This window comes from Alosa pseudoharengus, unplaced genomic scaffold (genome assembly GCF_046254945.1).
Source record: "Alosa pseudoharengus isolate Yale_2024_CS ecotype anadromous, Long Island Sound unplaced genomic scaffold, YU_APseudo_1.1 YU_APseudo_1.1_scf_8, whole genome shotgun sequence".
In the NCBI taxonomy this organism is placed as follows: Eukaryota; Metazoa; Chordata; class Actinopteri; order Clupeiformes; family Clupeidae; genus Alosa; species Alosa pseudoharengus.
The window spans coordinates 22,974,637-22,989,376 of NW_027468870.1; the positions used below are offsets into that span (position 1 = coordinate 22,974,637).

General features: G+C 41.6%; 1 protein-coding gene across 4 annotated transcripts in view; it reads right to left on the reverse strand.

Moving 5' to 3' along the window:
- Window positions 1-4,410: 4,410 nt before the first annotated feature.
- The window catches only part of acsl6 (acyl-CoA synthetase long chain family member 6), a 57,573-nt gene continuing 47,243 nt past the window's right edge, over window positions 4,411-14,740 (reverse strand). For all 4 annotated transcript variants that reach the window (XM_076274228.1, XM_076274229.1, XM_076274226.1 and 1 more), the window contains 12 exons: window positions 13,854-13,927; window positions 13,640-13,717; window positions 13,132-13,266; window positions 10,143-10,277; window positions 9,725-9,820; window positions 9,159-9,231; window positions 7,970-8,058; window positions 7,727-7,843; window positions 7,392-7,535; window positions 6,803-6,904; window positions 6,623-6,694; window positions 4,411-6,435 (listed from right to left, as the gene is read on the reverse strand). In XM_076274228.1, the coding sequence (XP_076130343.1) occupies window positions 6,295-6,435; window positions 6,623-6,694; window positions 6,803-6,904; window positions 7,392-7,535; window positions 7,727-7,843; window positions 7,970-8,058; window positions 9,159-9,231; window positions 9,725-9,820; window positions 10,143-10,277; window positions 13,132-13,266; window positions 13,640-13,717; window positions 13,854-13,927 (1,256 nt within the window). In that variant the 3' untranslated portion in view covers window positions 4,411-6,294. The remainder of the gene's footprint in view (window positions 6,436-6,622; window positions 6,695-6,802; window positions 6,905-7,391; window positions 7,536-7,726; window positions 7,844-7,969; window positions 8,059-9,158; window positions 9,232-9,724; window positions 9,821-10,142; window positions 10,278-13,131; window positions 13,267-13,639; window positions 13,718-13,853; window positions 13,928-14,740) is intronic.

Sequence of the window (14,740 nt, forward strand, 5' to 3'; positions counted from 1 at the left end):
GATCCATATTCAAAACCGGTCGCCCGTCACGACCAATCGAAACAGGAAGTAAATTCATATCTTGGCAAGTCTTTCATGTATCAACACCATACCAGAGCCTGTTTATGGAGAGCCGGATCACTCCCTATTAACTCCATTGTACCTGCAATCTGTTGCAGTTCCGCAAGGGGCGATCACGAATAAGTGCAAAAACAACGGGGGTCTATGGAGCTAGACCGCTAAATGTGTCTCTTTCACCTGGTTGTCGTTGAAAAATCGAAGATTCGATTGTGGTTTCTGTGAGCTCAATATGGATTATGGGTCAAAAGTTGAATGAACGAGTACTTACGTCCTTTCGATTTCTTACAGGTTGGGCCGTTGTTGCCCACAACACACTAGCTTTCTGCTAATGAATGACGTCATTGACGCATTTGAAAGGCTTTTTAGAACAAATAAGTGACTCAAAAAATATAATACTCAGCGGTGTGTATTTTCTCTGCCCTCTCTTTCGCATGCAACATTCAAATTTCTGGGCAAAAAATTATATCCCGAGACAAGTGGATTTGAGAGGTACAGCTCCATAGACCTTCATTCATTCTGCACTGATTCGTGAGCGCCCTCATGTGGAGCCAGGAAAGGAACTGCAACCAGTTCAGAAACCGGAAGTTTCCCGAGAGTGGCGGTTCTCCCCTTATTAGACATTCTCTGACCATACTTAGTACATAGGTACAGGACCCAATTAGGAAGAGGCTCAAGAAATTTGGTAACCTTAGACCACTATGTGGCGCTACAATCACAGGAAGTAGGCTCATATCTCAGCAACGCTTTCACCTATTGAAACCGAACTCAGTACATGGACTAAGCAACCAATTAGGAGGAGACTCAAGAAATTTGGTACATTTTGACCACTATGTGGTGCTATAATAACAGGAAGTGGGCTCATATTTCAGCAATGCTTTCTAGTATCGAAACCAAACTTAGTATATGGACTTGGGACCTCATCCTGAGGACACACAATACATTTGGTGACCTTCAACCACTAGGGGGGCGCTAGAGTAACTAAAGATTAGCTGATATCTCAGCAATGCTTTCACGTATCGAAACCAAACTTGGTTCATTGACTCGGGACCACATCCTGAGGACATACAATAATTTTAGCGACCTTTGACCACTAGGGGCGGTATAATTTGCAACACTTTCTCGTATCGACACCAAACTTGGTAACAATTGGGTGTGTGTATAATGTAACAACATTGCATTGCCATGACAACTCCTGCTCAACTGCTTTGCCCCTCATTGCTGATTGCAGCTATATTTTTCTATACTGATTCAGAGTTCTTGCTTGAATAGAGCAGGCTTTATTTTTGAGGAATAAAAAACGTCACTGTTAACAGCCGCGCCAGTCTTTGACGTGAAATATCTACTGGAATGTTGTTTCTTTCTATTAACACCTGCCAGGGAATCTGTGTGGCTAAGCTGCTCCCTAGGAGGTAAAACACAAATGGCTATAGCCTATATTTAAAACAATTTATTAGCTAGAAATGATGCAACATGTCTACATCATGTTCTACATTCAAAGCCACTTTGAAAGTTTGTTTAGAATCTAGATCCAGTGACACTGCCATCATGGAAACGGAACGTCACACTTCGGTACTATTAGTTGTCCCATAGCCTACATTTGTTTTGACCAGTTTAGACTTGTTCTAAAAAGTGCATCTCTCAAGAAAAAAAACCCTTCAAGAGCGTTCAAAAGAGTAGGTTAGGCCTATATCAAAATAAAGGCTACACCAAAATATTAAGATCATAAAACCACACAGACAGGTTTAATAAAACACCTTTAAATAAAAAACACCCTGATTAACTAATGAACTAACTATTGGGTAATTTTTCTAAACCAGATTAAATAAAAAGCAGAGCAGGGGGTAAGCCTAATATGATTCTTTGACCTAGTAACAATTGTTATTATTTTATTTTATTAAGGTTAATATTTTGAAAGTGTGTTGATATTTGTGCTGTATATGTTTATTGTAGGTAGTCTACCAACCTGACAGTATGGAACACGACACTGTAATCTGTAATATTTGTAAAGAGGGATAACACTGTTTGTTTTTAATGAAGTTGTAAGAAAACAGAGATGCTCGCAGTTAAATTTAAATACAGATATCTTTCACTCATTTTTGGGGGGCCCTATTGTGTTCCTTGAGGGGTTCCTGTCAGTTCAGGGCGTTTGGACTCATTCTAATGTTCCCCCACCTAATGGCGACCCTAATAGCCAGGGGTAGGATAAGAACAATGATCAATGCTCAAAGCGTTTGTTGCTTGGACTCTTGGGCCTATATGCTACAATATGGGCCTATGCTAGAATATGACTCATCAACAAAATGGCACAGCCATTCAATTCACCCAGTGTGTCAGAGACTGTGAGGAGCCGACTGCTTTTTTAAATGCTTTGGAAATGCTTGATTTTTGCAGATGTGTGATGGGATCTAGGAAAACCCACATGGTAAAATTTCACCATCTTAAGATTCTGATACCATCGATGGTATCCAGGATATGTCTAGGGGACAGTATTCAGGATGTTGTTAGGATGGTATCAGAATCCTAAATTGGTGAAATTTTCTTTAACTATTTGGGAACAAAAAGTGCCTTAGAGTTTTTTTTCTCATTTCGGATTATCAATTTCCCATCCAGAGAGCACCTCAAACATACAATACTTTGGATGACCCAACTGATAAAATGTCCAAATATACATTTTTGCAGGGGTGTCACCCTTCCTTCTTACGAAAATGTCAATCAATCAAGTGCCATTTTCCCTCCCTTCATGGACGGATGCCCTCAGAGTGGAATGCCTTCTGTCTGACACATTACTGAAACAAGGTACATTTTGCCCTCTTGTGGACATTTAACTTAATGACCACTGGATCACAAGTGTTGGAGGAATTTTATTTTGAATAAAATTAAATAATTATATTGCTATCATTCCATATCAATGACATAATCAATAATTATCTGTGATATGGAAGAGATTAAGATTAGTTTCAATATAAATTCCAACATACATGATCCCGATATCATACTCTGCTTCATTGGAAACAAGATAAACTTTTTGCATGCAATTAAGAGATTCTATCCGATTTTGGTGATACATTCGTGACTGATATAACCCGCCCAGACCGCTACGATCACAGAATACTGGCCTTCTTGTAATTCCAAGAATCTCAAAAACGACAGTATAAGTGGCAGAGCTTTCAGCTATCGCGCACCCCTCCTCTGGAATAATCTCCCTTCCTCAATTCGATTAGCAGACACCCTCCCTATTTTTAAGTCTAGACTTAAAACATACCTCTTCACTGCCTTCCATAGTTAGGTATGGTGTGGTGTGGAACTTCACCCATCTCGGGGATTTTGGAATGGACCACCCTGCTGAGTCCTCGTGTGACTGGGATGCGCGCGTGAGATGGTGGTCACTGACCATACCTGCGCTGGTGTCGACTACCCCTCACCATGCCTTAGTTATGCTGCTATAGCATAGTGCTGTCATGGACTTATCATGTGCCACGCCGTACAACCCCCCCCCCCCCCCTCTCCTCTCTCCCCACTCTCTTTCTCTCAACTCTCCCTATATATATATCATCGTCATCAACCATCCAGGTGCCTGGCCCTCCTCTTACCCATCCCACCTGAAGTCCCATCCTTGACTGTATTACTGTCCCCCTACCTGGATTCCTGGCCCGTACAGCCCCATCACCTGCCCCTGACAACTTTCTTTCCTGGACAATTCCGACGCCGGACTTTTGCACTTTCTCTCACTAAATCATGATTAATGCATTATCATACCGGATACGTAATCATACCACCTCTTGTAACTTTCACCTCAGGTGGCTTTAAACACCATGTCCTATTCTCCACACCTGACTGTCATATGCATTTGTCATTGTTTACAGACCTTACTGTCCATATTGACCCTAGGCAGATGGGTCAGGCCCTTGAGTCGTGGATCTGCTCGAGGTTTCTTCCTATATGCATCTCCAATTCTAGGGAGTATTTCCTCGCCCCTGTTACCCATGGGCCCTGTTACCCATGGGCCCTGTTACCCATGGGCCCTGTTACCCATGGGCCCTCCTTCCTTCTTTTTCTTCTCTCCCTCTTTTCTTTTTCTCTGATTGCCTACATTCTGTAAAGCGCCATGATACATGTGTAATGTTTTGGCGCTATATAAGCACAATAAATTGAAATTGAAATTGATGTCATCTACAGCTAACTTGCCTTCACCAACCATGGTGCTGACATGGCTGTCATCAAGGGCACTGATACACTTATCTGTACACCTCTTTTTATAGTTTTATAAATAGAGTGAAATACTTTCAAAGGACTTTGAGCTTCATTTGACTGTGCTAATCAGAAACAAAAAAAATACACCCACAATCACTGTTCATTTCAGGTCAAACAAACAACTTTATTTCACTCTCACCCACATGGTCAGATTTTACTATAGAAAAGTTGTTCTTTGCAACATCTACAACATTATTTTCTAAGTTATCTTTACACACATTATACAAAATAGGTGTTTGGTTCCTTCCACATCATGCTTGTAATTGCTTCTGTTTACATTCATCAGATGATTTGATGCATTTTTATGGATACCTCAGAGTTTAATGCCACAGATTTGTAGCAATTTGAGGTGTTGTTGACAATACATGCAAAGTTAACAAAAATAAAAGGATGTCCTTTTGCTTAAGTAGTTAAATTCCTTTGCCAAAAGTGTTCTATAAACATGCTTGTACTCTCACCTATGGTGTACAGTCTTTGCACCTTAATAATGGTGCATCACAATGAAGATTTGTTGTTCACGGTTCCTCAACAAATTGTAGGTCTTGATGGGGCAACAAAGTGTGGAGTACATGGATAGGTATGACAATGACATGTGAAAATTGCAGACTTGCAGAGAATAACTATTACTTTTAAATGTGTTTACAATGAAAGCCTGTTTTTTTCTTCTTTAATTGATGGCAGTGGCGGGAGTACATTTAGGTTATAATTTGTTTATTCTAAGCAGAGGCTCAGGGGGTGAATTGTAAAATCCCTTTCTAGAGAGTTCATTAAATAGCCAAAATTGTGGTTAGTGCAGAATCTATGGCCTCCTGGCATTTTTATCAGAATTTGTCCCATACCCCGACTCTCTAACTGAAGGCTACTATCCCCATAAGTAAGGTTAAATATTCCCTGACTGAAACAATCCTGATTTGCTAACAAAAAAATATATAAAAGACTGAACAAAGAAAAAAGATCCAATTACATATTTGTTTTTATTTGTATCTGTCTCATTTCCATCCACTCATCCTATTGCTGTAGTCATTACTTACAAAGATATGGTGCTGATAGTCCCAGTCAGCAGCAGGTTAAATAGTATTACACGTCATTTCACTACACACAAAAAAAAACCCATTCAGTCATTGGTTTAAATAATCTTACTTCTATGTGTCCTCAATATATACATCACAGCTGGAATACTTTGGGTTGTGAGATCACTCCGCAGTCAAATGTTTCTCTACATTACTCAAAGAAAACCCAATATCCACGGCACACCGGTTTCGGGACTTCCGAGACCTGGGGGCTACATCCCAAGAAAGCCTTACTAGATCCCACCATGTTTTTTTTATGTCTGATTACACGAGTGTCTTCCAGGTTTCATTGAACACTACCAGCCCAGGTGGTGTCAGCAACACCGCATGCGGTATCCCCCCCCCCACCCCTTGGCTGGGTTGTGCTGCATATTGTCAGGCAATCTCTGAAATCCTACAGCAAGGAACTAAAGAACCAGTCCATGTCTGCATCGCTGAGAGTTTGGTATTTATTTGACGGTCCATTAAGACAGGAGAGAGAGAGAGAGGTGGGGGGTGTAGGGGAGGTGCGGGTGGATCCAGGCATCTGCTGTCACTGTTGGCATGAAGGGGCTCAGGTTTTGGTTGCAAGTCTGCTGTTTCCAAAAGGCACGCTGGCCATTGACTACCTTTCCCACCTAGCTGACATCCAGAGTTCGACAAAGCTAACTTACAGGAGGGGCGGATTTTTTAGGAGGCTCCCAGGAACCTCTGAGAGACCTTTGATGTCCAGGGTGGGGAGAGATGGAGCGTTGGTTGATGTTAGTTTTTTTTTTCCAGAGGACATAAACACAGGTGTCTCTCCACCCACAACTCATCCTGGGTGCATAGCATCTTTTTTGTGGTTTTGATTGGGGTTAAGGACAAATGGTTCACAAAGAGCGATGATGCTAAATGTCCTATAAACCAGGGCTTTTATTTTTGGTGGAAGTCATTACATAGAGATGTTCGTGTAGAGTTGCTCGATCTTCTCCTTGAAGTATTCCTTCAGTTCGGGCCGCTTTGCCTTCAGTGTGGGTGTAAGCAGGCCGTTTTGGATTGAGAACATCTCATTGTGGACATAGATGTCTTTCACCTGCAGGGGGAGACACAGACCCAATTATCATAACAGTGTTTTCGATAAATCATGCCGTATGTGTCATAGTTCACAATGAAAAAAAAAAAAAACTTCAGATGCAGCACTAAATTATTGATAGAGAGGGGGAATTGATATTTTCACTGCATTTATGGGTAATTGTTTAAAATATAATGTTCACATTCACCTGTTCAAAAGAATGGAGGCCACTGGATTTACCAAGACCCACCATGTCATCCATTATGGCCTTCTTTACATCCTACAAGAAAATAAATGGAATTAACATCAATCGAAGATAACAGTTAATACATAAAGTTAACTTTAAATACTTAAACAGGCACACATACACCGTACAAAAAGTACATACCATATTGTTACATAGATCATCATAATTGCCTTGAAAGCCCTTTTTGTTAGCCCAAGAAGGCATCACTTCTGGATCTGGTACGACAATTCCCACCAGACACGACTGCAAAAACAAATGGATTGAGGTCAAAAGTAGTAAGGCTCATTAAAGGACAACAAAAACAACAGAGGCATGCAATTGCTTTTGATAACAACATGCTTCTGACTTGTGATCTGTATCACTGTGTTGCTGTGTAGTGTGTGTTTGATTGTTTTCTGTTTAGTTTTTGTTTTTTGTAACAATGCCTTTGTGTAATATGGTATTTGTAGAATAACTTATATACCTAGAATGGCATAGCTATGTTGTATTGTGTTTCAAAAATGTATGTGAATTATAAAATAAATAAAAAAACATGACTGACTTTTATTAGGATCCAACTAGCTGATGCATGACACTAGCTATTCTTTCTGGGGTCCATACAGAACATAAAAACATTAACACAGACTATTAAACCAGCACATGAGATACTATTCTCATGTCCTCGTTTGGCAAGCAGACCTATCTAAAGACACCAGGGATGGGCATCATAAGCAGGGCTAAGAGGAGTCACCTGAAGGCTGTCCCCATGCACGTAAAGCTGGGACACTGGCTCACTGCGAATGTAGATACTCTCAATCTTCTCTGGCGATATATACTCCCCTTGGGCGAGCTTGAAAATGTGCTTCTTTCTGTCAATAATCTTCAGTGTGCCATTCTGCAACATAGGGTGAGGACATTCAAAGGGGTTAAGACAAAGAGAAACTAAGATAATAAGAGAAAATACATTTATTATGTTCTAATTAGTATTATGTTAATAATTAGTATGTTCTTTTGTGTGCTTCCCTTTCATCAGTTTATATAATTCAGTTTCCGTGTTGACGTGAATGAAAAAGTGAAGTTGCTTACAGGTAGCCACTTCCCAATGTCACCGGTGTGGAGCCACCCATCTGTGTCCAGAGTCTCAGCTGTCCGCTCGGGGTCTTTAAGGTAGCCCTTGAAAACATTTGGACCTTTCACACACACCTTTGAGACAAAAAGATAATGGCTGGTTAAGGTAGGCCACAGTGTGCGACCAACTGAAATAGCGCTCTCAACATGCAGTAGGTTAATTGTTTGGTGGGTGTGCTTGATTTCAGTGAAGACACCAACCTCTCCTTCTCCTCTGTTGGCATAATAATTTTTCTCTGGGACATCAACCAGTTTGATGGAATTGCAGGGGAGAGGAGCACCAACATGGCCTAGATTTCAACAATGAAAAAAAAAAACAGTGAACAACGTGCAAACAGAAAACCAGATAGTACTTCAGTAAGACCACTGATAGTTGCAGTATTATAGCTAAGAGCTATTTTAGTAATTTTGTTCCCACGAGTCACCATACACACATTCTCTCCTCTCCTCTCTTCACTTCCTGTTGACCTACACTCTTGCCAGTAGGTGTCCCAACGCTACAGTTGTGACAGGAACCATGCTCATTTCCTCTGATCTGCCCACACTGGGACACGGGTTGTTGTCTTACTGTAACTCCCACACACCAGATAAGGGGTCACAACAAGGCAGAGCGACCCCTCTGCACTCCCCTACCGGATGGGATCATGTCGATAGCTTTTGTCCTGCACTCTCGGTGTCGTGTCTAACGGCTGTCACCACTGCCACCCATATAACTTATACGATGACATGAAATCTAACACATTGCGCTGACCTCTGGAAGCCTTGTCTGATTGTTGTGTTTAATCATTCACTGGTGTGTCTCGTCACAGGTCTATGTACCTGTGGCATCATGCACTGTCTGTGCACTCACATATCTCACATGTACTGTAAGGGAAATGTCTGTGTGTGGGTGTGTGTACGTGTGTTTGTGAGTGTGTGTGGGTGTGTGTACGTGTGTTTGTAAGTGTGTGTGTGTGTGTGTGTGTGTGTGTGTGTGTGTGTGTGTGTGTGTGTGTGTGTGTGTGTGTGTGTGTGTGTGTGTGTGTGTGTGTGTGCGTGCATGCACATGTGCATGTCCCATTCTATTTGAGTCAAATGTGAACTTATGTAACGTGTGCTGTGGGCTGGTCTCCGTGCAAAATGCTTCCTGTTTGGCCACCCCTGCAAGTTACTGCACTGCACTTTGTCTCTGGCTGAATTAGGTCACGAGAGGTAGGCTGATATGAGGTAGACAAAGGGGGGGAGGGAGAGAAAGAGAGGGAAAGAGACGCAGAGAGAGGAATAGAGATGTGAGGGAGAAAGAGAAGGAGGAAAAGAGAGAGAGCAAAAGAAGGGAGAGAAGGGAACGGAGAGATAAACAAAGAGAGACAGAGAGGGAGAGAGAGATGAGTGAGGGGCAAAGGGGATTCACCTGAAGTCCAGTCCCCTGGAGTGGTGAACGTGCAGCCAGCAGTACACTCAGTCTGGCCATACGCCTCATACACCTGCAATTAGACACACACGCCCAGTCCAAACAGGCGTTACACAAACACAGAAGACACTACTCTGTAAATATGTACAGATCTACAACCAATTTAAAATCTACACACTGAACAAACACAAGGCATCTGATGGCTCGACTGTGCCAGGACACATATTTGCATACTGTAGAAGCTCTCTCTCACTCTCTCTATTGCTCTCTCTCTCTCTCTCTCTCTCTCTCTCTCTCTCTCTCTCTCTCTATTTCTTTATTATTTTGCATAGTTTGGTCTTTGGGCTGTTGGTTTATTAGTTTTGTGTGGGTTGGGGGGGGGGGTTAATATGGGCTGGTTTTATTGCTACTTTTTTGACTGTGAATAAAGTAAGCTTAAACATCAAAGTCAAAAAGTCTCTCTCTCACACACACACTCTCTCTCGCTTCAGGGAACAAAGGTGATTAATGTGATTGCTAGACAGCCATTCCTACAGAGCGAGTTTTTGTGTGTGTCGGTTACTCACCTGGCAGCCTAGCGCTGCTCTGAGGAACCCCAGCACCGTTGGGGAAACAGGGGCTGCCCCCGTGATGATCATTCGTAACCGCCCTCCCAAACTGGCCTGCCAGAGAAGAATACCGCACATGAGCTTCCTCATATTTTCTGAACTCAACGCCTGTCTTCATTAGAAAAATAGCATTAGCTTCCACATATTTCTGAGTTCGTTGCGTGTGATCATTAGAAACAAAATAGTGCAGTACACAAGAATTTGGCTCCTCACTATTACAGCACATGTGGATATGTTAAGCAGGACTCTCTCACAGGCACACACACACACACGTGTGCATACACACACAAGCACAGACACACAAGCACACACACACACACACACACACACACACACAGACACACACACACACACACACAGACACTGGCAAACATACCTGTATCTTGTGAAAGAATATCTTATCCCACAGGCTGTCATTGCGGATGATACCACTGCATACTTCTCTTCCTTTTCTCTTAGCTGCAAAGTTAAGCAGCCAGCGCTTCAAAGGCGTGTTGGCCTGGCTGAAGATCTGGTGGAGTGGGAAAATAGATGTGAATCGTGTGAATAGATGGGCATGAAATGGGCATTACATTGTTAGGATCAGAGTGACTAAGATGGAAAAGAACATGTGAGTTCATTAATGGTTTGTGGATGAATAAGAGTGCAAGAGAAGGGATCGTAAAGTCTTTTAACTTCCTCCCAATTAGCTGGGAGGAAGTTACAGCTTTTGCCCATTGCTTTTGCACCAAAACCTATTGAAGAACTGCCGTTTTTGCCCATTGCTTACACACTAAAAACAAATGCTTAGACCAAAGCCCCAATACCTAAACTTCTTGTAGCATACCTCAAACACTGTGTAACCATCGCTTAAACACATTTCCTGCTTTGCACATTGTTACTGCCTATTTGGTGAAGAAAACGGTACAAAAGGTATTTACTGTAGATCTATTTCGATGAAAAATGACAAGATCACTGAAATTTTTCTTGCCTAGGTGCTAGGTGCTAGGTGCTTACTGTATGTCTTACATGACAATGACATCTTGGGAGGAATAAATACAATATTTTTTTTATTCAGTACATCTAGTCTTTTCACAGTTTTTTCTGATACCAGAAAAATGAGAAATAAATAGAACAGACATAGCAAAAAAATTTCTTTTGAGAACTATATTTTGCATTTTGTTGTCCAATGTGTAATGATTGACTGAAATCACACAGTGATTTGACGACAGGATGTGTTGTTTGAAGGCAAGATTTGCTTTTGCTGCAGTGGTTTGAGAGAGTAACAGTGTCATTTTGTCCAGAGTGCTTTTGTTCAGACACGGGTGTTACTGTAACTGTTTTGAGATTGTGATGTCAGAGTTGACACAGGCATCAAAAAGATTGAGAAAAACTGTAACTGCAAATGAAGACCGTATGCAGCAGCTTGCTACTTTTTTGAAATTAGCAAAACCCACACACATACCTGAAAACACTTACAGAGAAAACACCAATCAGCCTGAGGCTTAGCACTACAAATAGACTTCAGTTAGTTTTTCTCAACTGCTTACACACTAAATGCTTGTCACACATTTTCTAAACATGTCTTTCAAACACCATAACCCCACACCAAATCAGCAAAATCATACACTAATTCTCAGTGTTCGACTCATTTTGCAAAACACCCCACACAATTGTCTACCTAACATACAAAAATCTAACACTTGATTTTGTTTTTCTGGGCCAGATGTACTAATGTTTTTGCGCCCACTTCAGGCGTATTTGTTTCGCAATGTGCGTGTAAAATCATTGCGAGGTATGTACAAACAGGCTGCAATGAGGTAAAAGCGCAAACTGCCTGTCGCGGGAGCTAAAAATGGCAAATTGCCTTTTTTGTGTCATGCATATGCATTCATGGGAGGATCCAGGGGAAAGTGGGAGTTTATCGTAAAGAGATGGGAGGGGAAGAGTAAAGAGCGCCTAATTTTGTATTCTGCGGTATGTACAAAGACTGCTCGTCAAAGCGCACGTCTATTCTGCGCCTAAATACTTCCGCCTTGTAAAAGCAGGTGTTAATCCAAATTGCAGTTCAATGCGTCAATAAGAGAACCTTTCAAAGACAACAAAATCGCTATTTAGAGCACCAGTTTTGTAAGTCTTTGTACTATCAAAAGCAACCTTAACTTTCGTTGGCCTTTCAAATGTCTTACTTTCACTTTCACGTCATTAACTTTAACTTTCCTACTTGCTAGATTTTACCAATCTTCCATAGCCTACGTGCACAAGTAGTTTGAGTAGAACTACTGATCTTCATTATCTCCCTGCTTGTTGACATCTTATCATGTATGGTATTATTTCATGATCACTAAACGTTTGATTCTTTTTACTAATGTTGTCATCAGTTAACTTCATTCAACTGCGCTTGTATGTAGGCTATTCCGTTAAGTTGTGGACCTTCGTAAATAGCGGTAGGGGGCGGAGAAAGGCAGAGAAAGGCGCAGATTACACTATGAATTGAAAGTGTGATAAATACGACGTAACTTTGGGTCTGACAGCGTTCGCAATCTGGCCCTCTCTCTCCTCACATGTGTAAACACTCATTTCTTTACTGAACACCATCCAATCATTGCCTTAGTATAGGCATATGAATAGATATACTCTCTATATAGGTATAAACCCTTTCAATCTGCTCCTAGAGGATTTCCAGTTGAAATATTCAGAACCAATGCATATACTTTAAAATGAAAATGACTCAACTTTATGTAAAACTTGTTACCATTAGCTAAATGACGGAATATATCTAAAGCCCAGGAAAGACAGAATAGCTTTAGGTTTTGAGCAACAGTGTGTGTGTGTGTGTGTGTGTGTGTGTGTGTGTGTGTATGTGTGTGTGTGTGTGTGTGTTTCATCCAGTATTGTAAGTCGCCACATTTGGAGGAGTTGTTGTGTGTGTTCATAACATCTGTTGGGCTGCTGCTTTGTTATTGTCAACAGAGTCACGGCTGAATCTTGTCCTGTCAAATTGGTGTCCTTGTGTAATATTTATTCTGTACACAAATAAAGAAGTAAAATGTGTGTGCGTGTGTATTTCATCCAGTATTGTAAGTCACCACATTTGAAGGTGTTCTGTGTGACCATAACATGTCCACATGTTGTGCTCCTGCTTTGTTATTGTCACATGACTGAATCTTGTCTAAGCAATTTTGAACACAAATAAAGAAGTAAAATGTGTGTGTGTGTGTGTGCACGTGTGTGTGTATGTGAGGGTTGGTGTGTGTGTGTGTGTGTGTGTGTGTGTGTGTGTGTGTGTGTGTGTGTGTGTGTGTGTGTGTGTGTGTGCGCGTGCGTACGTGCGTGCGTGTGTGCACGTGTAAATGGAGACGCGTGTTGCACAGGACATTGCCCACCTTGTCATACATGCGGTTGAGGAGCCGGGGCACCACTGGGAAAACGGTGGGTCTCAGCTCCTTCATGTCGTCAGACAGGAGGCGAATGTCACCCTGGAAGAATCCCACCCTCCCTCCATGACAGAACACTACGGACTAGAGGTGGGGAGAGAACATAGGTTGGAGCAGTGGAGTGTGTTAGTCTGAGGCCATGATTAAGGGCTCAATAAGCATAGCAATATTTTTACTACGGTAATTACAGTAAGGCATCCTGTTTATCCACATTTCATGCACATTCACTGACTATTCCTGGACATTTTGCACCAATTGACAAGATGAGTTAAAAAAATTACAGCTTAAGGAACTGTAAGAATATATGTTCACATTTGATATTAAAGTTGCATAATACAGTTTATGTACTATTCTGTAGCTATCTGTGGTAGCTGGTATATTCAAACAATTCAGTGGTAACACCTAAATAGAAGTGATCATAATTGGGTATTTTTCTACTTGTTACAAGATACTATACCTCAATGAGTCTCTCAAACATATGAGCAAGGGGTAGAAATGAAATGAGACAGTCATCCTGGTTGGGGAAGATTACTTTCTACAATGAATTTGAGAAAAGACAGTGCTTTAGACAGGATAGTATAGCTTAACATGACCTATACACACAATGTAAATGAGTTTGTATTACTGATTTGAATGACTGATCTTTGTCAGTGTTTCTGATATCCACTTACATCAGTAACTTTAAGAAAGCCTGAGAAGTCTGCTACAACATTGCCGTGGGTAAGCATGACTCCTTTGGGATTTCCTGCGGAAATAACACACTCTCCCTCAAATGTTTGGATCTCCACCCTTCTGACCCCCAACACACACACACACACACACACACACACACACACACACACACACACACACACACACTCTCTCTCTCTCTCTCTCTCACACACACACACACACACACACACACACACACACACACACACACACACACACACACACACATTCACATAGTACTGATCATCTCAGCCAACAGGGGGCTCCCTCTCCTTTTTATGACATGCTGTAACAGGAGGTTCGTCCTATGAATGAGGCTGCATACACATAGGGCTTTTCTCAAAGTCAAGGATGGGTCCTTCAAAGCCGCTCTTTTAAGGATGTTTAGTCATCAAATCTCGCCAAGCACTGTTCCAATGTCAAGGGTGCTTTAAAATTCTATCAAGTACTGAGTCCTTTGTTCTGAGATTTTCGAGGATGCATGCGTGTATCCTCTGCATGCTTGGAACACCCACAATCCTGTGTGCACATGATTTTTAATAATGCACCTGCAGCTTCCTCTACACTCGCTAGTCTGTTCCATTGTGTGTTTTCCGTATGCTAAGAAGAAGCCTTGCCTCGTCTTTGAAGGATTCGACTCAGCAGGACTCGTTCTACCAAGCACGAATCTTTGACTTTGAGAAAAGCTCATAGTGTTGACATAAACAGTCTACCAGTATATAATACTTCCACAACATACTTCACATCCATGTGAACATGACCAAAGGCCAAGATGAGTTCCATGGACATAAAAGTATGATCCTCCTATGTCTCATGCTGACTGCTCTGAATACAGTTGACATAAATA